The following is a 22719-nucleotide window of genomic DNA, read 5'->3' on the forward strand; positions in this document are numbered from 1 at the left end:
CATCGCCAGACGCGGAGGCGATACGTCGATTGCGGCCGACGCGTCCTAGCGCGACTTGCAGGCGTTCCTTCCGGAACCGTTCCGAGCTATCAAGTCTATCCAACGCCGCGACCCTCACACGTCGACATTTCGCGAATCCAGTCCCCACGCCCGCGCATCTGGCGCACCACCCCGACCACCATGGCGCAACAGCCCATGACGCCCTTCTTCCCCATCTTCGCCTCCAAGTCGGATGGGCAGCACATCGTCAACCTCAAGGGCCGGCCGCTCAGAAATGGGCCGACCGAGGAACAGCTCAACACGTCGCCCAACGACCAGGGCCAGCGCGACTTCTACCGCCTCATCGAGAAGGAAGACCCCAAGCACCAGGACTGGCGCAAGAAACTGGGCGGCATGCTCCTGCGCGAGATCGGAGGGAAGCAATTCGAAGGTATGGCTATGCGAGGCGTATTCGCTGCAGCGCACTGACATGACTGACATGTGACAGATCGGTGGCAGCAATGCATTCTGTGGGAGCTGCCCGAGAACTACGTCCTATACGAGCACATCAAGACCAAGGCAGACGGCCAGCTGAAGACAGTCAAGAACCACTCGGGCGGCGGCCACGACAGACAAGACGCCTATCTCTATGGATACCCCAAAGGCCCCAAGAAGCGCTTCAGGAGCCCTGTCGAGTTCTTCCCCCATCTCCTGTGGCTGTGCACCGACGAGAACAGCGACATGGCCAACTGCACGTGCAAGATGTGCTCGCCCGCCGGCGACGTCGAGAAGCCCCAGGTCAAGGTCGAGGTCAAGCAAGAACAGCCTGCACCTATCAAGCGCGAAAACAGCTCCAGTGGCGCTATACCAAACACAAACGTCACAGGGCGCAACCCCGTAGTGCAGATCCCTGCCAGAAGGTCATCGACCGGTGCGCCTATCCCAAGTCCCATCGTGAAGCCTTCAACGCCCGTTGCCGGTCCCAGGCCTGCCCCCACACCCGCCGCTGCACAGATCAGAGCTCCCCCAACATTGCAGTCAACACCTCTGCCTCAGCCACGATCCATCGAACAACAAGCCGACTTGTCATATAACAAATTCCTCTGCCGGAGCGGCGAGGTGGTGTGGTTTTTCCGCCCCAAGACGTCAGCCTGGGGTCTAGGACTGGTGGTGCGAAGATGGGCTACCAAAGAGGTGCCTATGAGCAGGGCATACCTGATTCAGCCTCTATCGCATCCCTTCGAATCGCCTCCACAAGAACTCGTGCAGACCGATGATCATGTCAAGCCCTGGCTCGCCTGGTCTGCACCCAGCTGCACCTTTCCCTTCCTACAGCAGAACCCGCAGTTTGAATATCACAACACGGATTGGAGAGCACTCATTAGCGGACAGGGAGGCGAGGGCATAGCGTCTGTTGACGCGTCTATATTAGCTGCAAAAGCCATCGATACCACGTATACACTCTTCGAGTGCCTCAAGACGAACAAGGACGACAAGGGAAACGAAGTGCGACAGTATAACGGCATGTATCTGGGCGCCGAGAAGATCTGGAGAGGCGAGGCTGTCCGTCTGCGCATAGGCGCCACGGGAACCGATCTCATGGTCGTAACCGACATTATCGAGCAAGTCCTTGTCAACCCGCCCACCACCAAAGTCATTGCCATAGGCGACGTCTACAGCTACGCCACGCTAGATGCTCCAGATGCGAACCTTCCCCCCAAACCACCCCAACAGAACAACAACATCCCATCGCGCATGGTCCACGACATGGTATGGCGAAACCGCATGCTCGTCCCCCTCACCCGCACCGCAGCGTGGTGGAAGCTCATCCAGCCAGCCTACAAGATAGACATCGACGACATCAAAGGCCGTTGGTACGAGACAAGTCTTGTCTTCCAAGAGCCCTTTGCCAAAGCAGTCAAGAACGGCGAGGGCGGAAACGGTATCTGGATGAACTCGCGTGGCGATGCAACAGGCAAGGGCAAAGGAGCCAGTGTGGCGCAACCCGACCGCATCGGTGCCTTTGGAGCTTCTGTGCCCAAGGGGACCCGCGTTGTCGAGGGTCTGGATCCTCCGAGCCAGCCTATGGGTCAACAACAGCAGTCGCATGATGGGATGGATATTAACATGGGTGGCGGTAATATGGCAGACCCCTTTTCTATCGACGAATTCATGCATGTTGATCATTTGGGCGACGATGCGGGGATGGAGTATGGTGGTAATAACAACTACACTTTTTAGTGGAAGTTTTCGCTTCGTAGCAGAAGGCATAGCATGGCGTATCTCGGCGTGACGGGCATTTTGCGTTTTCAAAAGCATTTCTGGGATAGGGTAAACGCATTGTTTATAGTCGTATGGGAGATACCCAGGTCGTTGTTTGACTATGTAAACTATCGCTAGCTCGGTGACTGCAGGTATTCAATGTAGTACAGCCCATGCTGAACAAAGCGCGAGCCGACAACAAGCCTATGCACATGACTCATTCAACCACAAGATACATACCTGAAACCTTCAAGGGCGCCCCTGTTGTTGTGAATGAATTCCAATTATGACGACGTAGTCATGGGTCGTAAGCGCGAACACTCAGTGTCAGCCTTCACAGACCGTTGTCGCATAGAAACACGTAGGACTTCCCACGCACAACTCCGTATTCTCAAAGGATTAGCAGGCAAAACGACTTGGATTGATCATGTCTACCACACCAGAAGTAGCAGAGCAGTGGCAGCCGCCCACCGAGTCACTAGGCATAGTTCCTTTGGTGACTCGGGGAACAAGCTGTGGTATACCCGTCGAAGGCGATTTCCCACTCGATCAGGTCGTAATAGACAGTATGTATTATACATCTCACTGTGTATTATATTAACGTAGCTACTAATCATGAGCAGAACTACCTCTTGGTACTCAAGTCCACAGCTGCAACCGACACGGCGCATCAGGATGGACAGTCACCGCAAAGATAGACACCACACGCCCAGACGCCCCACCGAAATCGTACTTCCTGAAGGTACTTACAACCTCCTTGCGATAACAAGGTACTCTAGTTGCAATCCAGCTAACGCGAATCAAGTGCGCAGACGGCGACCAAGGCAAAGCCATGCTCAAAGGCGAATACTACTCAATGTGCGCCCTCTACAAAGTCGCACCCACCTTCGTTCCCGAGCCCCTTGCATACGGCCAACTCAACGTCTCAAACCCAGACTCCTACTTCTTCCTCTGCGCCTTCCTAGACATGGACACCACCCAACCCCCCAACCCAGAACAACTATGCAAGAAACTCACCACACTCCACCTCTCCAGCGCGTCACCAACCGGAAAATTCGGTTTCCACATGAACACCTGTCAAGGCAACCTACCCCAGCAAACAGCCTGGCAAGACACTTGGAAAGACTTCTTCATCCAGCTCCTCACCGGCGCCATGAAACTCAACCACTCCATCAACGGGCCATGGAAAGACCTGCAGGAATGCACTGATCGCGTAATCACGCACGTCGTACCAGCCCTCCTCAACCCCCTCACATCCAACAACCGCACCATAAAACCCAGCTTAATCCACGGCGACCTCTGGGACGGCAACATCGGCACCGACACCACAACGGGCGAAATCTACGCCTTCGACGCCTGTGCATACTACGCGCACCACGAGATGGAGATTGCGATTTGGCGCGGTGATCCTAGTAGGATTTTGGGTCGGCAAGAGTATACAGATGCGTATGTGGGGATTATGGGGAAGAGTGAGCCGGTCGAGGGGTTTGAGGATAGAGGCAAGCTTTACTGTGCTTATATGAACTTGCATGCGAGTGCTTGTCATGGGGGAAACAGGTTTAGAGAGAAGTAAGTTGGTGTTGGAGGGAGGGGTGTGAGGGCGTGTTGCTGACTTGGTGGGGTACAGATCTTATGGGATTATGAAGGATTTGATTGAGAGATACGGGGAGTAGGATGGAGGGCAGAGTGGCGTGCTTTAGGGAGGTGGGCCGGATGTGTGCCTGGTTTATGTAAAGATTCATACTCGGGCAAGCTATATGTCTTCTTTGGTATACGGTACAACTACTGCGTCTATTCCAGCCCGGTTGGTATACGGTATGGTTCCAAGGTTGCGATGCCTCCAGGGCTTTGATGTTGTTCGCTGGGGTGTCCGGTGTGTCACTGCAGTACTGTAATTATGTGTGGAGGCTCAGTCCGAATCAGGATCAGTCGGTAGTCTGAGTCAAATACGCGCTCTAGTGTTTGTGCTGTGTGTCTTCTGTGGTGTGGCACGAGGGTTGTGAAGTTTGTGCACAGACCGCCCGGCTGGTGTGTTGTCCGATGTCTTGGCGCCGGACTCTTTCCCGATGTCCTCGCGCAAAGTCCTTCCCCGATATCTTTGCATCGGCGGCATGTCTTTGCATGCGTACCAAACGCCCTGACCTTTGTCCAGTAGCCTCTCGATTTGTCTGGCGGTGTTGTTTGGGGCATCTCCTGATGTCTTCGCATCGGAGGCCCTTGCCGATGTTTTTGCATCGACTTCTTCTCCTCTGCCTTTCCGCCGATTGATCTCTCCGCATGGACGACGCGTTCGACGCGTTCGACGCAGTGCTCTACAAGTCTTGCATATGCTACCGGAACCGTCTTTGCTGCTCTGTAACATTGCGACATTGCCTATGTTCATCGCGCGACGGGTCGATTCCCTCTGGGATCACTTCCGCAACGCCTTCGGTCTCGATTTGCTACATCCGGCAATGGCACGTAGCTGCTTCGGTCCCTGGTTCATTGCCTCCCACTGCACCGATTTCGATGTTTGCAATTCGTCGGTTTGCTACCTGGTCTCTCAGGTCTCGTCGTCGGTCATTTCGTCATCAACCATGATGACGTCTTCTCGGTAATCTCGCTTCATCCAGACCTGTGGACATGTCAGTACTTGGCATCGACTATTACAGAGGGGTCAATACTTACGCTATGGTCCTCTACAGGCATGTCGGAAAACATCTCTTTGACAACCTTGTGCCCCGGATGCGCGTCGAATGATCGGGCACGTCGCTTACGGGCTACCTCTGCCCTTGCGCGAGGTCTCTTCCTTGGGCTTTGCGATTGCTTCTGGACTCCCCTATCCTCCTTGGCGGTGCCATATGCGCTGTCATTGCTGTCGTTGGGCGCCACCCAAGGAACATCCCCATCGATCTTCCTCCGCTTGCTTGAGTACGCTTTGGAGGACTGAACTTCCCAAGTGTCGACATTTTCGTCTATCTTCTTCCGTTTGCTTGAGTCCCCCCTTGTGGAATGGCTCTCCCAAGGATCGACGTTCACTTTCGATGTCGCGAATTTGAACTCAGAAGGCTGCATGATTTCTGGGCCCTCAGGCATCTGCAGCCACTCCTTCACCACTTCGTGATCACGAGTATCGCTCATATATCCAGTGTCTTCTGGATCCGGACCTTCACCCGCCACTGAAAGGAAGCCAGACTCCTGGTCCCATGAGTTGCAATCGTGAACTCCTGCTTCTTTCGCCTCAAGTCGGGCTTTCTTCAGCCATTCCTCCCCTACAGTCAAGTAGTAACGGAGATGTCCCCCCGTTTTCAGGAAGGCTGCACCGAATCTCTGTTCTGCATCCGCTCTACTCAAGTGTGGGTTGCTCGAGCAGAAATTATCCAGCTTTTCATCAAACGTCTTGTAGTGCTGTTCGAACTTTTCTTTCCTCTCCCAATAACTCTTCTCACATCGCTCGAGCTTCTTGATGGCCTGCTCAATCCTATCCCACTCTTCTTTGGAACTTTTGACATACGGATCTTGGTGGGGAAGTGCTTCTCCGGTCTCTTGTTCGATTCCGACTTCTTGCACTTCATGGACTGTCCGACCATCAGCATCGACATCATTTCCTGGTTCAGCCATACCCTGCACCTCTTGCGGGTCTTCGAAGTGGATAGCAGAATAACTCGTTATGATGGATGGCGAGCCACCCCTGTCTTCCACTAGCGGGTCCAACGATACATCATGGTTGTCAGCAGTGATGTTGATGGACTGGCTCTCGGCTTGCTGATCAAGACAGCCATCGTCGAGAACAATGCTACGGACGTCGGGTTGCGAGGCCTCTACAGGCTGGGTACGGATGGGAGAGTTGCCGCTTTCGATTCTTTGGGCGGCGCCTGGCGAATTGTTCGACTGAACATTGTTCACTTCTGGTATGTTACTGTCTTGCTGTATCAGGGCTTGTCTGTGCTCGTGTATCTGGTTCACCACTTCTTCCTGGACGATATCATGCCCATGCTGCTCTGATATGATAGGATCACCCTTCTCCTTTGGCAAAAGAAACGTATTCTGGAGCTCCATCACGACTTCAGCAAATAAGCAAAGATTCTTATCGCGTTCCTTCGTAAGCGATTTGACCAATCGTTGCATCTCTCGTTTGGTCTTCATCGCTGCGTCGCGCTCGCGCAAGAAGACCTTCAGGCAACGTTGCTGGGCTTTCGTTTCTCCGCTGCCACTTCGATGTTGCATCCGATGATTTATCCTCTCGATAGCCGCCTCTTTGCATTGGATAGTCGACTGGGCGTCTTTTTCGTTCAACTTCACCATCGCGATATCCGCTTTGATCGAGTCCGACTTGGACCGGAGCTCCAGCATTGTTTCGTATTTGCTTCTTCCAGACTGGACGGAGGTGATCAAAAGCTGGGCAGGCAATGACGACATGTCGATTTTAGACAAGGTTGACTGTCCTCCAGCGCCATTACCGGTACGTCCATTATCGCGGGGAATGTGGCCTTCGCAGTGACGGAGGAGAGGAATATAGCCCGCTACCGCCCTGTACAGGCTTATCGCGGTCTTCAAAACACCATGAGTGGTAGACATGTCCAGAAGTTTGTGGTATAATGTAAGCCGGATGTCGAGTAAAAGCGTCAATCGTCAGATTACGAAAGCCGCCACGTTTGGATGTCTTATTCTCGACGAGTTTGATATTAAGGCGAGAAAGTTGTTGTAGGACAGACGATTACGGAGAGAGTGCGCAGATTCGACTACGCAAAATACTTTATAGGCTAGGTGAGCGTGGAATGTGCGCGGTGTCCCTCCGCCGCCCTATTCACTATGCAACGCCAAGAACTCGCTCATAGGTAAGCTGTTGCCATCTCCGAGAGCGACACGATACCACACAACCGAAGTAGCTCCAGCGATACCCCTTAGTACATGAACACAGCGGGCTAACTGTTTGCCATATCAGCGCAGAATCCTACACTGCGGAAGTCCAATATCCAGCGCCGACCAATCTAAGCGCTCGCTACGTCAGGCGGCTCTACCAGCGGCGTATACACTCTCCCAGAACTTTGTCACGACGTCTGCTCCGCAATCGCGCATCAACAGTCAAGCGCGCCAATGATGTTATCTGTACGAAAAGTCTCTGGGCCTGAACAAACTGGCGGGCCCCGGCGGAGAGAATCCCAGGAAACACGATGGAACAATCACGCCCCTGTCGACAAGGATAATTACAAGAGGGGCACAATTGTGAACTTCCCTCATGTGGTCCTTTGCGAAGCGAATGACCCCAATGCTGTCCAGACGTAGTTTGGCTGGTTTTGTTTCAAGACGAGATACGGTATCGTCATCGACAACACCACCGAACTTGAGGTCCTAAAGCTCGGCACTTCCGGAGGACGCGGACCGTTATCGAAGCCCATACAAGTCCGCGTGGATTGCTTCGGTCTCAAGAAAGCAGAAGATGCAGAATACTACTGCTGGGACGAAGAGCTGGGCAGTAAGGTCGCGTGCACCCCAGAAAAAGGCGTCTATGACATAGAAGTAGGTTGCCCATACCAACCCAAGACGGGCGCCTTTGGAAATGTCTTAGACGTTATTCCCCTCCCACATGATTCCCGTATCGAAGTGTGCGGAGAGATTAGGGAAGACGTCCTCAACGCGATTCTTAAGAAGCGCAATCGAAGACTTCTACAGAAACAAAGCACGAGCACCCCCAAAGACATGTGGATTGAGGAATTGGAGGCACGACTGGACAAGGACAAGCACAGTCACCAAGATATAGACGACAAGGTCCGCCCAGAGAAGACGAAGCAGGATCAGCAGCTCAGTCAAAATCGCCAACAGGGTGCTCAGCTCCATGTATGTCTTCTTCGAATGTTAGGTAGTTCTCGAGGTCAAAGCTGACATTGTTACAGGACCAAGGCCTACAAGGACGAAGTGTCAATGGAGGCTCCCGACGCCGAGCCCCCGACAGTGACACTACAATGAGGACAGCCCCTACCAAGCGCGCAAAGACCGATACCAGCATGCTCACACCCGCCCCCGCAATTCGAGACAGCAGCCAGGCCGAACCAATCAACGGGCAGCGCAACAGTTCTCGATGGCGCGGCCCGTCTTACCAGCTTCCGCCTGACCGCGTTAACGGAGCTCGACGCTTTACAGGACCTGGTAGCAACGACGGTAGCAATCGCCCCCCGCAAAATGCTCCACGACAACCACGCCGAGGCAACTCACGCCCTAGTCGACGGTCCTCTGGGAGCCGTGATAACATCATTGAGGACCAGGCGCGAGTCAACGGACGTCCAGAGCCGGCCCCAGGCAACGATAAGTGAAGCACCGAGACCCGGAGTCGGCGCAACAGTGGTACTGATGATCGGTATGGTAATGATGACTAGAGAGCATGGCTAAGGACTACAGAGTGTCTTGATATTCCCCTCGAGCAACACGAAGGTCGGAAGAAAGCGTGAGCTTTTCGTTACACAGAATTGAGATTCCTGGCTCTGGAGCTCTGAGAGATTCCATGCGATACCTATTCAGGGCGCTATATACCCATCAGATTCATGTCGACACGATTGCTATTTTGACTTACGCGTACTACCCCCTGACCTGCTTTGACTTCGGTACTCCGTGTCCTTCAAGCCACTGTACTGACATCTGCCTGATCTGCTCCTGCAGCTACTGGCTCGATAGGGTCTAGCGTTCTCTACGGCTTTCCCCAGCTCATTGGTCAGAAGTGTCACTGTCCAAGCCACAGACGTCTGCACAGCCCACACAGTCAGCAACATGTTGGCACGCGCATCTCCCCGCCTACATCTCACACATCTCGCATAACTCTCTCGTTCCGAAAGTCCAATGACATCCCACAACATCCCTCAGAACCCTCTCTTCAAAACCCAGCTTCAGAAACCTTGCTCAGAGCCCGTACGCCAATGCTTTCCCGCTTTTCGACCTTTTTTAGACGTGGAGTAAGTCTTATAAGTTCCTGTCGCATACAAAGCGCGTACTGACATGTTAGGTCGAGGCGAAACGCACCCATGGAGCGAACATGTCTTCCGCAGCAAACTCGATCGCGGACGACTACCAATATCAGCCATTAGACCATGCGACACAGCAGATACGACTGGTTACGCTTCTAGATCCGCTGGATAACGACGATGCTATACATTTTGACATCAACGTTTTCGAGATCTCTGAAGCCCCGCCATACACAGCCTTGTCCTATGTTTGGGGTCCACCATCAAGCAATACTGTCTACATCGCGACCGGAAGGCTTGAAATCCGAGATAATCTGTTCAAATTTCTCACTGAGTTTCGGAAATGTCGCGACAAGACACCTTCAGATCGGCACCTGTGGATCGATCAGCTGTGCATTGATCAGTTGACTACTGTTGAGCGCAGCCATCAAGTGCAAATGATGAGCGATATCTACAGCAAAGCTGCGTCAGTCATTACGTGGTTGGGCGACGGGTCCCAGAAAGCCGACCCTATGTTAGGCGTTGCCATACATGGATGCGATATGTTTGAAGATACGTACGATGCTGCATGTGTATGGAAGAATGCCGGAGAACTAGCGGCGTTTGCTTACGTGCTTCACAACCAATACTTTGGACGACTGTGGATCATACAAGAGTTTATTCTAGCGAGACAGATCAGGATCCTAGTCAAAGACGTCTGGCTGGTGAACGACACACGTGAATGGGAGTGCCGATTTGAAACCCTCGACCACTATCTTCGGCGCTGCGTACCTCGCACCTCGTATGAAATCATCTGCAAAAGTTCTTTGGGAAGAACCGGTGGGTTCATACATCTCAACATATGCACGGTAGTAGGAACTTATACGATAAATCAATGCGCAGATCCGCGCGACAAAGTCTACGGTTTGCTTGGTCTAGTTCGTGTTGATCAACGCGTCACAGTAGATTATAACAAGTCGGCTGATCAACTCTATCTGGACCTAATCTCAGTCGCGCTTCAAAGCCAATGTCTGGAGGAATCATCAGAAGCAGAAGTATTTGATGAGACGTTTACCTGGCGTCTTGGCGAGGTTGCACACGAGATGGACATCACATGGGCCGAGGAGAAAAATTTTGTTTACCAATTTCGTGCAATAGGGCTAAGTAACAGACTGGGACGATTTCGTGGTCATGCTTGTCCGATCACCGCGCTAGGTCTTGAAAAGGCCGCAACGACTGGTTGTGATGTAGATATATTTTGGTTTGACTTCCAAGGGACAAGACATTTCATTTACTGCACAGATAAAAAAACGATACCGGCAGATGAGACGAAGCGACTGTTGTATGAGGACTGGGAACAGTATGTTCCTCGAGATCATGCAGATGAGACATTGTAACTGTACTTACACGGTCGTCTTGCGATAGTAAACCGGGCACATCTTTAGAAGACCATCGACGTATGACGGGCTACAAGTTTATTTACGTTCTGACGACGAACTGGGTAGTGCGACACCCGCGAGTGAAGTGTCAGCTCTACGAATGAAGTTGACAGCGATATTGCATCTTCTGCCATGGTTTGACTCAGACTTCCATTGTGCAATTTTGGAGCGGTGTGCTTGCACTGTGATCATGATGTTTCGCTGGCCGCCTTTCTTTCACCGTAGTCAAAGCGGTTACATAACGTCCTCTGCCACTTTCCTCCTCACTATGCAACCTATTGGCCGACGCCTACTAAAGAGCACCATCGATATACAGCGACCCAGCAACCCACGACAGCGCAGCAATACCAATGAACATGTCTCAACGACCCAACATCGAGCTTTCCGGCATCGCGCCCCAACGCACAGGCGTTCCCGCAGACCACATCGATCCAAACCACCCCTACTTCCCTCACGACGACGAAGCCCAACTACCCCCACGCCCCTTCTACAAACGACACTCATTTTTCACCAAGAAAAGATTCCTCATCCCCGCCTGCACTATCCTCATTACAGCCCTACTCCTCGCCGCCCTACTTGGCGGCATCAAAATCGGTCTTTCCAGATGTCCCCACGAGCCACCTCCGGTCTACCAAACAACTACTGTGACACCCACATCAGCCCACACAACGCAAGAACTAACGACTATAACGACGACGGTGCGTACGACGCCTACGAAGACGGTACCGTTTGAAGCGCCTGTTCGACAGACGCCGGTGAAGCCGATGAAGCCCGTGGAGACGGTGTGTAGTGAGAAGGGGAGCTGGCCGACGGTGGAGGAGTGTAGGGGTAATTGCTTCAAAGATGGGAAGCTTGAGCGGGCGATGTGTGTGCCGTGGACTGGGGGGTTTACGTGTAGGATTTGCTCGGCTGCGCATGCGTAGGCTGAGTGGTTTGGAAAGGAGAGGCAGTGGACCTAGCAAATCATGCATTTTTTTCTATAATCGCCCCACGATATTATAAGACGTTGAAGGCAATTACGCAGTAAGCCATCGTCTCGTGAGTCTCTGCCGTGTCAACTTGCTGTGCTCATTTGGACTCGATTTGAACGCTGATATCTCGAGAACGCGTCGCTATAAGGTGCGTCTTGACTTTGGCACGGCGGTTTTCGAGAGTACGAGACCGGAGACAATTGAAGGCATCGATTCGAGGAGGTATTTCAGCGTCTCTCCGTACGGTAGCTAGACTGGTCGACAGTGAATGGGCGTATAACATGATATCTCCCATCCACCCACTCTAGTCATCCGCGCAAACATACAATGCAGTCTGGATCATCTGAACATATATCAGATGGTTTTTGAACATTGCGTATCCTCATGGCTACCCGGCGCGTCGACAACACGCCCGAAAGCTTCTTCCAGGCGAACGATCAGAACCGCCCTAAATACGCCAGTTACTGCGCGATTTCGCGAACGCGAAGCACCAGAAGTGAATGAGGCTTTTGAGGCTTTTTCTGTCAGGCAGTGACGCGCGCACAGTCCCAACTTGTTAAGCCTTGTTTTGAAGTCTTGAGTTTTCCCCTTCCTTGGCGTATATCTTGCTCAATTCAGTCCGCGACCAGCCGCGCCACCGTCACCACGCCTTGAAACCTCTACTCTGAGAATTGGAAGGACTTGGTCACAGCAACCCTTTCGATCTGGCGCGCGCTCAGGACTGTAACGCGTGATATCTGCGCATCTGACTTCGCGATTATACCCGGCAAACATAGTCGACACCGCGCCGTAAGTTTTAACGCTATCGACTTCTGGACGCGATGACAGCGCTGCAACCCTTTTAATCATCTTGTCTATCCAACTCGACGTTTGAATCTCGTTGACTAACGATTTCTCTGAAGGGTTCCTCCACCATCCGCCACGACTCTGCTCGTTCAGCGCATACCCCCACGCATCCCAATACATACCTTGTACGCACCCGATAAACCTACACAAGAGGACAAAGACGCAGGAAGATGTCGCCCCATCTGATTGGTAGCCTCGCCCGCGGGGTTCCCAGCGCGGATGAGATGCCAACACCCCAGAGCAAGGCCAAGGTCAAGGTGCCCGCCAGCAGCCCGCCGGAACACGTTTCGAATACCGAATCCACCGCAGTTGATGAAGATAGCGATGGCGAATTGTCGGACGACCCTGCACCCTACGCCGGTCGAGAGCTAGTCAACAAGGAGCTTACACCGAAAGAGACGTTCGCGCCCCACGACACCGACCCCACCAAGATCGAGGCGACTTTCAAGATCCAAATGCCCGACGGCAAGAGCTGGTTTATACAGAAGAACGTAATCCCGGAGAAGCGCGAATCCGCCGACCGTGACTTGTACGAAGCCGATGACTGCATCTTCTTCCCTGACCTCGAGAGCTGCAAGGTCCCCAAGAAGGACAAGGAGAAGAAGAACAACCCCGTGGTGGAGTGGAACAAGATTAGCGAGAACCGTTGGGAGCGGACTTTCAAGGGCATCCATGAGGTCTTCACCCCAAGCATCGCCCTCCGCCGCTTCAACGCCCGTACCCGCGCATACGAACACGTTCACGTTGGCCAGTCGAAACTCACCAACATCGACCCCAACGACAAGAAATGGAAGGACGCATACAACAAGTGGATTGATCAGATCTCGCGCCGGTCCAACGCCGCCTACGAAAAGAAGAAGAACCGTGATCACTGGACCGTCCCAGAGATCTGCGCTATGTACACTGGCATCAACGACTTCGTACACACCAAGGGTTTTGACGCGTACGACACCATTACCACCGCCGACTTGTCCAAGATCGTTGAAGCCATCAACAAGGCTGGTGGAAAGAATCGTGGTCTGGACGCTCTCCGAGGACAGATCACGTCTGCTCATGAGACGAAGAACAAGACGATGGCGTATCTTCGTGAGAACGCCCGAGACTTTCGACTGCTGGTTGAAGGTGGCGGCGTGGTGAGCAATGAGGAGCGGTACCCTAAACACATGATCCCTCTGTCAGAGTTTCCAGTTGAGAAGCGCGCCAATCACCGAAAAGGCACCGGTAAGCCCAAGACATACAAGCCCAAGTTCCGATCTGTGAACACACAGACTGGCGATGACATTGTGGTTCACGAAGACTACGACGGTGCCGGCATTACTTCGACTGCAAGCAAAATCTCCAAGAAACGCAAGCGCGATGCTCCGTCATCCGACGGCGGCGAAGTCGGGGATCAGACCGAGCTTCCTGCTGACGAGAGTGACGAAGAAGAAGTCGAGCATGGCTACGGCAGCGACGCTGGCGAAACCTCAGACGAGGAGGAGGAAAACGGTAGTGAGGTCGAGCACATGAAGGAGGCAGAGAATTTGGAGGAGGCCGCAGACGTGAAGGCCGTGGATATGGAGGTCGAGGACAAGAAGCCCGAGGTCGCGAAGGCAGCAGATGTAGCGGCCGACGCCCTTCCACCAGCCAAGAAGCCACGTGTGACTGACCACGCCATTGAGCTCGCCCGCCAGATGCTCGAGGACGATTCTGATTAGTAGTTGGTCGATACACCTGGGACGGTCGAGATCAAGATAACGACCTGAGGCTGGTGTAGCGAGAGCTCGGTAAACGTTCGATGCGGGCGTTGAAGCTAGAGAAAGGTACAAACGACGTTGTCAAATATTGAATAAACGCACAGCAACAAAGCGGCTTCACCACTAGCGACTGTTGGGAACGTACGTACGTATGGATAGCATAATGTAGGCGTAGAATGAATGAGAGCAAAACTCCGCGTGACCCTTGTTCCTGAATATGCATGCCGCTGGAGTCTTCTCTGTCTTTCGCGCTCGAGCCTGAGAGATCTTTTCGCGAGGGCAACCTTGGTTGTGTACGTTGGGGGACAGATATGTCGCTGGAGTGAAACTATGCTTCTAATAGTAAGAGACACAACAGTTTGCGAACGACTGTATCGAGAGCCAGGTGAGGTAGACGGAGAGTGGCAAGGAGTTAAAATTGACGAGAAGAACGCCTGTGACGACGGCATGGCCGCGCGTCGCAGGGTGGAAGGCGCAAACGGTTGCATTGTACTACAAACGTAATCAAGGTGGGGTTTGCAGTGCTAGAAAGCATGTCGCAACTCAGTTCCTCAGGGGTCATCAACACGGTAGATGGTATGGATGAAGATGATGGATATTGATGGCATGCAAAGGGGTAGCTGAGCATGAAAGGAGGTGCGAAGAACATACGGCAGGCGCGACGAACCTGCCCCGCAGCATCGCCCACAAAAGCACACTAACCGCAGAGCCTTCCCCCACCAAAGGAAACTTGACGCGACATCCCGCCTCATTGCAATTTTTGCGTAAATTTCAAGACTTGCGTTCGCAAAAAGAGCGAAAGTCACTCCAGAAAACATGTCAGACACCGAATCAGACACCGCGAGCTCAGTTGGCAGCATCGTCGAAGACGCAAGTGAGCCGGATACGACTACTTTCAAAGATCTATTTTCGGATCGACAATGGACTCGCGTGTCGGATATGGTAGAGCACAACAAAACTGAGAACGGGTTCGATCTGCCCGCAACCATCAAAGGACTTGGACCAGGTACGGCTCACAATGTTGACCTCGGGAACGCTCATCTACACGTTCTACGCCTTACCCTTTTCGGATGACTACTGACTGTCTGCACTAGACGCTGACGAGATCACCATCATCAAGCTGATCAACTACCTCCGGTCAGAAGCACAAAAAGGCACAGACCCCAAGAGTATCAAAGTAACTCTAGATGATCTCACAAGCGACAAATACCTACAGCCAGTACTGGAAGATGACGCGTTACTCTTCGAACTTGGAGATCTCATGCCAGATGACGACAGCAAGGCCATCGACTACGACGAGTATGAAGCGAAGATGCACAAAGACATGCAAGAAGACTTTTCCAAGATCAAGCTCACCAACGATCGGGATCAGGACTACTTCGAATCGTACAAGGGTAACAGTATCCATCGTGAGATGATCGAGGATCGCGTACGGACAGAAGGGTACCGTGACTTCATCGAGAAGAACGCCGAGGTATTTGCCGGAAAGACCGTGCTTGACGTCGGATGCGGTACTGGTATTTTATCCCTCTTCTGCGCACGTGCAGGCGCGAAAAAGGTGTTCGCAGTCGACAACTCTGGCATCGCTGTCCGCGCGAAGGAGATCATTGCGAAGAACGGCTACCAAGATCGCATTGAACTGATCCAAGGCCGCGCTGAAGACTTCAACACCCAGCGGTTAATTGGCAAGGAGAAGGTCGACATTATCATCTCCGAATGGATGGGCTACGGTCTCCTCTTCGAAGGCATGTTGGATTCGGTCCTGCGCGCTCGAGACATGTACCTCAAGCCTGACGGCATCATGGTACCATCCCACTGCAACATCCGTCTTGCACCAATCTCGGATGCCGACTGGATAGCAGACAGCACGAGTGAGAAGTTCTGGAAAGACATCTACGGATTCGACTTTTCACCCATGATCCCAGGTGGTCTGCTCAACACACACGAAATCGGTGTGTTTGATGTGCCTGAGAAGGCACTTTGCGGCAATGCAACGAGCCATCTGCTGGAGATGAAGACTGTGTCTGTGCAAGACCTGAGCTTCAAGGTCCCTCTTCGCATGACACTCGACCGCGACATCACTTCTCTTCAGGCCATTGCGATATGGTTTGACACGATCTTTATACACCCTGGCAGCTCGCAGGATGTCAAGACGCTTGACAACGTTGATTGGGGCAAGAACGGTATTCCTGGTCTGGGTTTCTCGACGGGCCCGAGGAACACACCTACGCATTGGCATCAGGCAGTACTGCTGCTCGATCCAGAGGTCGCAGAGAAGCAAACATATAAGAAGGGTACAGTGTTGGAAGGTAGCCTGACGTATGCGAAGGAGAAGGGCGATGATCGCGGTATTACAGTGACGGTCGAGTGGAAGGGCAAGGGCGAGCAGGGCGATGTTGAGGGTAAGGTGCAACGAACGATGGCATAAGCCATGCGCGAGTATGAACGAGAATAGATGTAGATACCAGATACCACAAAGACGCGTCTATGTATCCTAAGCGCGACACGTCGATGCCGGGCCGACATTTCTGATTTCGCGCTAGTGTTCCGATTCCGAAATGCACGCGGAAGGCTGGCAGGAACCCCGAGGCGTCGACAATGCATCTTGACTCCGCGCAACACCCCAAATGCTGCGATAGGGCGATTTGTATCCTTCCCCGCCCGTTCGATTCGCTTGCAGTAATAGCTGTGCCGCATCTCTTCTCCACGATTGCCGATGTCCGAGGTGACGACATACCACGTGGATCGTGCGCGTGAGCTTCAACATTCTAGGAACCCTAGGTGTCGCATCTCGTACCGCGAGACACCGGAAGCATAATATACGCCCACACATACTACTGTCGACTGGACACTACTTGACATCCAGTGACTGCCTAATAATGCGCAATCAACGGTAGCCGAGCTCGATAACTTCTATGCGCGGTATCCTCCCTGGGCGACCCCAGGCTAAGCTCCAAGCTGTCGCTCATGGCCTGTGGGAAGGCCTCCAGATAATCGTATGACTACACGCTTTACGACGCGCACAAAGGCTGACTCGCTCTTCACATAGGTTTACATCTCCGGTAACGCGCTGATCATCCTCGATCGACCCAACCACGTCCTCCAAACCATCTACATCGACGAGGAATTCGAGCTAGAGGCAGTCGCGATCGACGAAGGCACCGGCAAGCTCGCGGCATGTTCGACGCGACACATATACATATACCGGCCATACGGGCAGGATGAAGGCGCGATCAAGGTGGGCACACAAGGAGGGGCAGCTGGGAATGACTGCTGATATGCGCAGTGGTCGCAACAGGGCAGCACGTCCCTGTCTGACGCCGATGATACGATAACGACCCTTTCATGGGGCATGCCAGATGAATTGCTCGTCGGCAGCGCATCCCTCACCCTCTTCAACACGCACAGCGACATCGAACGGATTTGGACAAAGCAGCTAGCGAACCCCGTCAAGTTTGCCCACTTCTCGCCCGATGCCGAGTTGATAGCTTCGACAGGCAAGTACGACCGCCTCCTCAAGATATGGCGACGCACATCCTTCGGTTCGGCCGATCAGAGCTTCGACTACTTCTACCTCCCACACCCCAAGGCCATCACAGGCTTGCATTGGCGGCACCCGTACCACAAAGACCAGTCCACGGACAACGTACTATACACAATATGCGCGGACCAGAAGGTGCGAGTCTGGGTACCGGGCGAGCATCACGGCGTAGATGGCATGCACATGTGGGCTGAGGTGGACCTTGTCGAGTCGATAATGTCACGGCATGTGCCACTGGAGCAACAGTCGAAGAAGCGATATGCCTTTTTCATCGACGGCAAGCACTTCACACACGCGACGGAAAGAGCGATGCAACAGGCCTCGGCAGAAGAGAAAGACCACGGCATCGCGCTGCATCACCTAATAGAAGTCGCGAATCGCAACCCGGAGATATGCGTTGTACTGGATGATAGAGGCAACATGTCTGCGTGGGGTTTTGAGAACGTAGGTGCAAAACAGAAGAAAGTCACCGACGTCTTCAACATTGCGCATGTCGATGGACTTCATTTACACTTCGCAAAGGAACCGAAACCCATTGAGGACAATGTACAATTCTACGCGTTTATCGGCGACAAACCGGACTCCGAGTTGATCCTGCTATCACATCACTTTGACGGGCGAATCGAGTGGCTAGAGTCGCGCATCGACTATTTGTTCGACCCTTCTTCACAGCCACAGCGCATTTCGCGCAAGGCTATGTGGACCGGACACTCGCATGCCATCAAGAAGGTCAACCGCACAGCCAGTGGAAGAGCATTGGTATCGCGGACCACGACAGATGAATGCATTGTGTGGCTACAGCGGCAGAGTGATCAGGGCATGACGTTACATCGACACTGCAGCGTCAACGTGACGGAGCACATACATCGTACTGCTCTCTTACAAGAGGGTAACTTCATTGTCTTCCTACATCATGACGAGATCTCGCTTTGGGATACCCGTGGCCATGAAGCCGTTGAGATGACACGGCTCGCATACAAACTCCAGGGTAAACCTCTGTGTCTGCTAGTGATACCAGAGGTCGAAGTTGGCGGACAGCGCATACACATCGCCACCATCAGTGCCGAGATGAAAGGTATCTGCTGGGAGGTCATACTGCCAAAACCGGAGCGAGATGCACTTGTGGGTGAGGAACAGCCCGCCATCGCGCACACCAATGGCTATACCAACGGTCATTCAGAGATTACGCTCAAGGAGTTCTCCACATTCAACCTTGGATCTGGCGACGACCTTGCTTTTGTACTGCCTGTAGATCCCGCTGGTACAGCACCCGTAATCTCGGGTTTTCTTGACACCTTTGCGCGAGACATAGCCATCTCATACACAAAATCCGGAATCATCAAATCCTGGACTGCGCGTGTCAACATCGAAGATCGAAAACTGGACTGGCTGTTGACTTCGGAGGTCGAGACTGGCGTCAAGAACCCATCACTTGCTAGTGGCACGTCGATACGTAAGGCTGCGTTGGCCGATGCTGATCGAACTACGCTCACTATATGGAATACCCGAAGCGCTCAGTTGGAACATGAAGAGACATTCGAAGGCAGCGGAATCATCCAGGATCTCGACTGGTCTTCTACTCCAGACAACCAGTCCATACTTGCTGTTGGCTTTCCCCACCGTGTCGTCATCTACGCCCAGCTGCGATACGATTACCTCAACGCCGGTCCATCTTGGGTACAGATCAGTGACGTGCGCATTCGCGACATCACGCCACATCCGATCGGCGATTCGGTATGGCTAAGCAGTGGAAATCTGGTCATTGGTGCAGGCAACCAGCTCTTCATTCAAGATGAGCATGTTCAGGTGTCCGAAGGTCTGTTCCCTAGCTTATGTACCATCTCACGGAAGACGGCATCTATCGACATCTTCGATGCAGTTAGTAGGCTCAACGGTCCTCTACCCGCGTACCACCCCCAGTTACTTTCACAATGCGTCTTGGCTGGCAAGTTGCTACTGGTGCAGCGCATCCTGATTAGGCTTTACACTACACTTAAGTTTTGGATCGAAGGCGAAGAGCTTGATAGCTCGCTGGGATTCGCACCTGAAGACTTCTCAGAAGCTGAGGCATGTACATGAACAGCTCTATCTGGATCTAACTAACCTTTGCAGACTCACATGACTGCATCTCGAAAAGAGGTGCATTCATCATACGCCGATTTCTCCGACGATAGCGAGCCTGAAGCAGTCACTGAAGAAGTCGCCTCTAGTCTCAAAGAACTCCTGACCACTAAGCGGATACCGCTCTTGACCAGTCGCGAACAGTTTCGCTTGGCCGACATCATCGAGTGTATTGGTATGGTAGAGAAGCACCGTCGATCGATTGACGATAATGCTGGTCGCTTCTTGCTGTTCTTCCGACAACATGTCCTCAGCGAAACGCACAAGGGGCCCATCTCGTGGCGCGAGATTATCTGGGCGTTCCACTCAGGAAGTCAGGATATTCTTGTGGACCTTGTTAGCAGACATTTTAGCGGGAAGATGATGTGGCAGCACGCAAAGGAGTGTGGCGTGTTCATGTGGATGTCCGACATCAACGCATTGGTACGGTACACTCTTCCTTGTCGGTAAACATTGCTAACGACATCTACAGCGCGCCCAATTCGAGGTCATTGCTCGAAACGAGTACACGAAAACCGACGAAAAGAACCCCGTCGACTGCGCTCTATACTACATGGCCCTCCGGAAGAAGCCAGTTCTAGTCGGTCTTTGGCGAATGGCTACTTGGTCGAGAGAACAGGGCGCAACTCATCGACTATTATCGAACAACTTCAACGAAGACCGCTGGAAGACCGCTGCTCTTAAGAACGCTTACGCATTGATGGGCAGGAGAAGATTCGAGTATGCTGCATCGTTCTTCTTACTTGCAGATCATCTACAAGACGCTGTCAGCGTTCTCCATAATCAGCTCGGTGACACCCAGCTCGCCATGGCAGTCGCCCGCGTCTACGGCGGTGATGACTCGCCCATCTTACTGGACTTCTTGAGGGATAAGATTCTGCCCCAAGCTGCTAGAGAGGGCAATCGGTGGCTAGCAACATGGGCATACTGGCTATTAAACAAGAAGGACATGGCCGTTCGCTCGCTGGTCACACCGTTGACAACTCTACTTGAGACCTCCGAACCGCCCAGTTCAGCCGCTAAATCGTACCTCACCGACGACCCCGCCTTGGTAGTCCTGTACAAGCAACTCCGCGAGAAGTCGCTCCAAACATTACGTGGAGCCACAATGATCGGCATGCGCGAAGAGTGGGACTTTGTGCTACACACAGCCGGCCTATACGACCGCATGGGCTGCGACGTCCTCGCCCTCGATCTAGTCAAGACGTGGGAATTCTTACTCCCACCACCGCCCACAAAAGCAACATCCGGTCGTCCACCGCTAAGCCCCTCGATGCCGCGTCAAAGCTATCAATCGCAAGGCAGAAACCAATCTGCGACGGACTTTGACTTTGATCCTAGGAAGCTACTTCGCAGGAGGAGTTCGCTTGTTATTGCTGATTTACCGGTTCGAGAACATGCTCATAACGAACTGGCGGAAAGTAAGGGGACGCTCGAAGAAAGTAGGGAGAGTGGTGAAGAGGATGACGAGGAAGAAGGTGAAGAGGACGAAGAGGATAAGAACGATGAGAAGCCTAACGAGGAGCCGAAGAAGAAACCGCCGCCGACTCAGTTCAACGAGCCGGATGCGAATAGTCTGTTGGATGCTTTCGGGTTTTAGTAGAGCTGGTCGATTGATACATTGTGGTTCTATTACGATGGTCGCGGGATAGTGGCATGGCTGGGTGTTCTGAGTGGTACTTGGTAGGTATCATAGTTGGCGCGTGTATTCTGCACGTGGCTGCTAGTATCAAATCTCAGGCTTTGTTGTTTTATTCAAGATCGTCAAGTTATGGAGATTGTGTATTACATCAGCCGCAAAACACGACATTGATGTCAGATACTTGTAGCAACGCATGAAAGTAAAGAGGCGTGGCGATGTCAAAATTGATCTAGAATAAGCCCCGAGGGTTGTGCTCGAAAAGTGGGTGTGGTTAATGGTGCAATGCAAGATCCGCATGTAAAGATAGGTAAACCAACGGGTATCTTTTCTTAGTGTGTCATACTAAATAGTGCTGGGAGCTGCGTTACAAGTTACCAAATGAGTGCTCCATGTCATCCTGCCACATCCATCAAGCTACCAGACTAGACAAAGAATGCAGCAGCAGCAGCGCCAAGTCCAGCCAACAGCGGCGCACCCCTGACCATCGGCGCACCAGCCTCCGTCACCTCAGGCACAGGCGCAGTCCCAGAAGCACCTGTCGCGTTCGTGGGAGCACCCGTAGACATGGCACTCGACATCGTCGGTGTAGCCGCAGCAATAGCTTCCAACTTCTCCGTTCCCGCAGTGATAACAAGGTAGTAAGTTCCGAATTCCGTCGCAGCGATCTCCACCTCAGAAACATAAGGTTCGTCAGGCGTACCACTCTCACTGCAGTAGGCTGGCTGGGAGACGGACGAGACAGCAGAGCCATAGCCATAGCTCAAAGTTTGCCTGACTGTCTCTGTGCCTGCAGGTTCAGAGCCGCGCGCAGGATACGTGTGTGTTCTCGTCCAAATCTCCTCAGTTGTCGAGATGTAAGCGGTGTTTTGGCAGAGAAGACTAGCGAGGCCCGGAGGGTAAGATACTGTGCATGTGCGGTTCGAGCCTGCTTCTTCGGGGGTCGGCCAGGTGCAGTCGAGTGCGTAGGTGTCGTCCTCATCGTCGTCGCCGGAACCGGCGATGCCAACGTCGACTGTGGTGCCGTAGTATTCGGGACCTATGGTCATGGTCATGGGACCGTTGACACCGATGCTGAGAGCGTCTAGATCGGTTCCTTCGTCGTATTCGACGGCGACGGTGGTGTGGGTTTCATTGGCGTTGATGACGGAGCCGACGAAGCCGATGTTGTCTGTTCCGAGGCCGTTGGAGGGCATCCAGAAGGAGGTTGTGACTTGGGCTGATGCGCTGGCTGCGAACAGCATGGTTGAGAGGAGGGATGCCATTGTGGTGGT

The 22719-nt window shown here is 53.0% G+C and overlaps 8 protein-coding genes across 8 annotated transcripts; 6 read left to right on the plus strand and 2 right to left on the minus strand.

The window, feature by feature from the left end:
• Positions 1-180: 180 nt before the first annotated feature.
• Positions 181-2220, plus strand: J4E86_006983 (uncharacterized protein; the record flags this gene model as incomplete). The annotated part of the gene is made up of 2 exons (XM_051447505.1): positions 181-430; positions 488-2220. The coding sequence occupies 2 exons, from the start codon at positions 181-183 to the stop codon at positions 2218-2220; spliced, it is 1983 nt and encodes a 660-aa protein (XP_051301103.1).
• Positions 2221-2668: 448 nt separating this feature from the next.
• J4E86_006984 (uncharacterized protein) lies at positions 2669-3814 on the plus strand (the record flags this gene model as incomplete). The annotated part of the gene is made up of 3 exons (XM_051447506.1): positions 2669-2807; positions 2865-2983; positions 3047-3814. 3 exons carry the CDS (start codon positions 2669-2671, stop codon positions 3812-3814), a joined length of 1026 nt encoding a protein of 341 aa, XP_051301104.1.
• Positions 3815-4783: 969 nt separating this feature from the next.
• J4E86_006985 (uncharacterized protein) lies at positions 4784-6639 on the minus strand (the record flags this gene model as incomplete). The annotated part of the gene is made up of 2 exons (XM_051447507.1): positions 4784-4855; positions 4909-6639. 2 exons carry the CDS (start codon positions 6637-6639, stop codon positions 4784-4786), a joined length of 1803 nt encoding a protein of 600 aa, XP_051301105.1.
• A 681-nt stretch (positions 6640-7320) lies between these two features.
• On the plus strand, positions 7321-8531 carry J4E86_006986 (uncharacterized protein; the record flags this gene model as incomplete). Its single annotated transcript, XM_051447508.1, has 3 exons — positions 7321-7446; positions 7507-8058; positions 8115-8531. 3 exons carry the CDS (start codon positions 7321-7323, stop codon positions 8529-8531), a joined length of 1095 nt encoding a protein of 364 aa, XP_051301106.1.
• Positions 8532-12578: 4047 nt separating this feature from the next.
• On the plus strand, positions 12579-14105 carry J4E86_006987 (uncharacterized protein; the record flags this gene model as incomplete). The annotated part of the gene is made up of 1 exon (XM_051447509.1): positions 12579-14105. The coding sequence occupies one exon, from the start codon at positions 12579-12581 to the stop codon at positions 14103-14105; it is 1527 nt and encodes a 508-aa protein (XP_051301107.1).
• Positions 14106-14960: 855 nt separating this feature from the next.
• J4E86_006988 (uncharacterized protein) lies at positions 14961-16572 on the plus strand (the record flags this gene model as incomplete). The annotated part of the gene is made up of 2 exons (XM_051447510.1): positions 14961-15150; positions 15239-16572. The coding sequence occupies 2 exons, from the start codon at positions 14961-14963 to the stop codon at positions 16570-16572; spliced, it is 1524 nt and encodes a 507-aa protein (XP_051301108.1).
• A 487-nt stretch (positions 16573-17059) lies between these two features.
• J4E86_006989 (uncharacterized protein) lies at positions 17060-21406 on the plus strand (the record flags this gene model as incomplete). Its single annotated transcript, XM_051447511.1, has 5 exons — positions 17060-17140; positions 17194-17382; positions 17431-19752; positions 19798-20229; positions 20279-21406. The coding sequence occupies 5 exons, from the start codon at positions 17060-17062 to the stop codon at positions 21404-21406; spliced, it is 4152 nt and encodes a 1383-aa protein (XP_051301109.1).
• A 464-nt stretch (positions 21407-21870) lies between these two features.
• On the minus strand, positions 21871-22710 carry J4E86_006990 (uncharacterized protein; the record flags this gene model as incomplete). Its single annotated transcript, XM_051447512.1, has 1 exon — positions 21871-22710. One exon carries the CDS (start codon positions 22708-22710, stop codon positions 21871-21873), a length of 840 nt encoding a protein of 279 aa, XP_051301110.1.
• Between the last annotated feature and the right edge of the window lie 9 nt (positions 22711-22719).

Source organism: Alternaria arbusti (genome assembly GCF_024043155.1).
Source record: "Alternaria arbusti strain BMP 1465 chromosome Unknown scaffold_9, whole genome shotgun sequence".
In the NCBI taxonomy this organism is placed as follows: domain Eukaryota; kingdom Fungi; phylum Ascomycota; class Dothideomycetes; order Pleosporales; family Pleosporaceae; genus Alternaria; species Alternaria arbusti.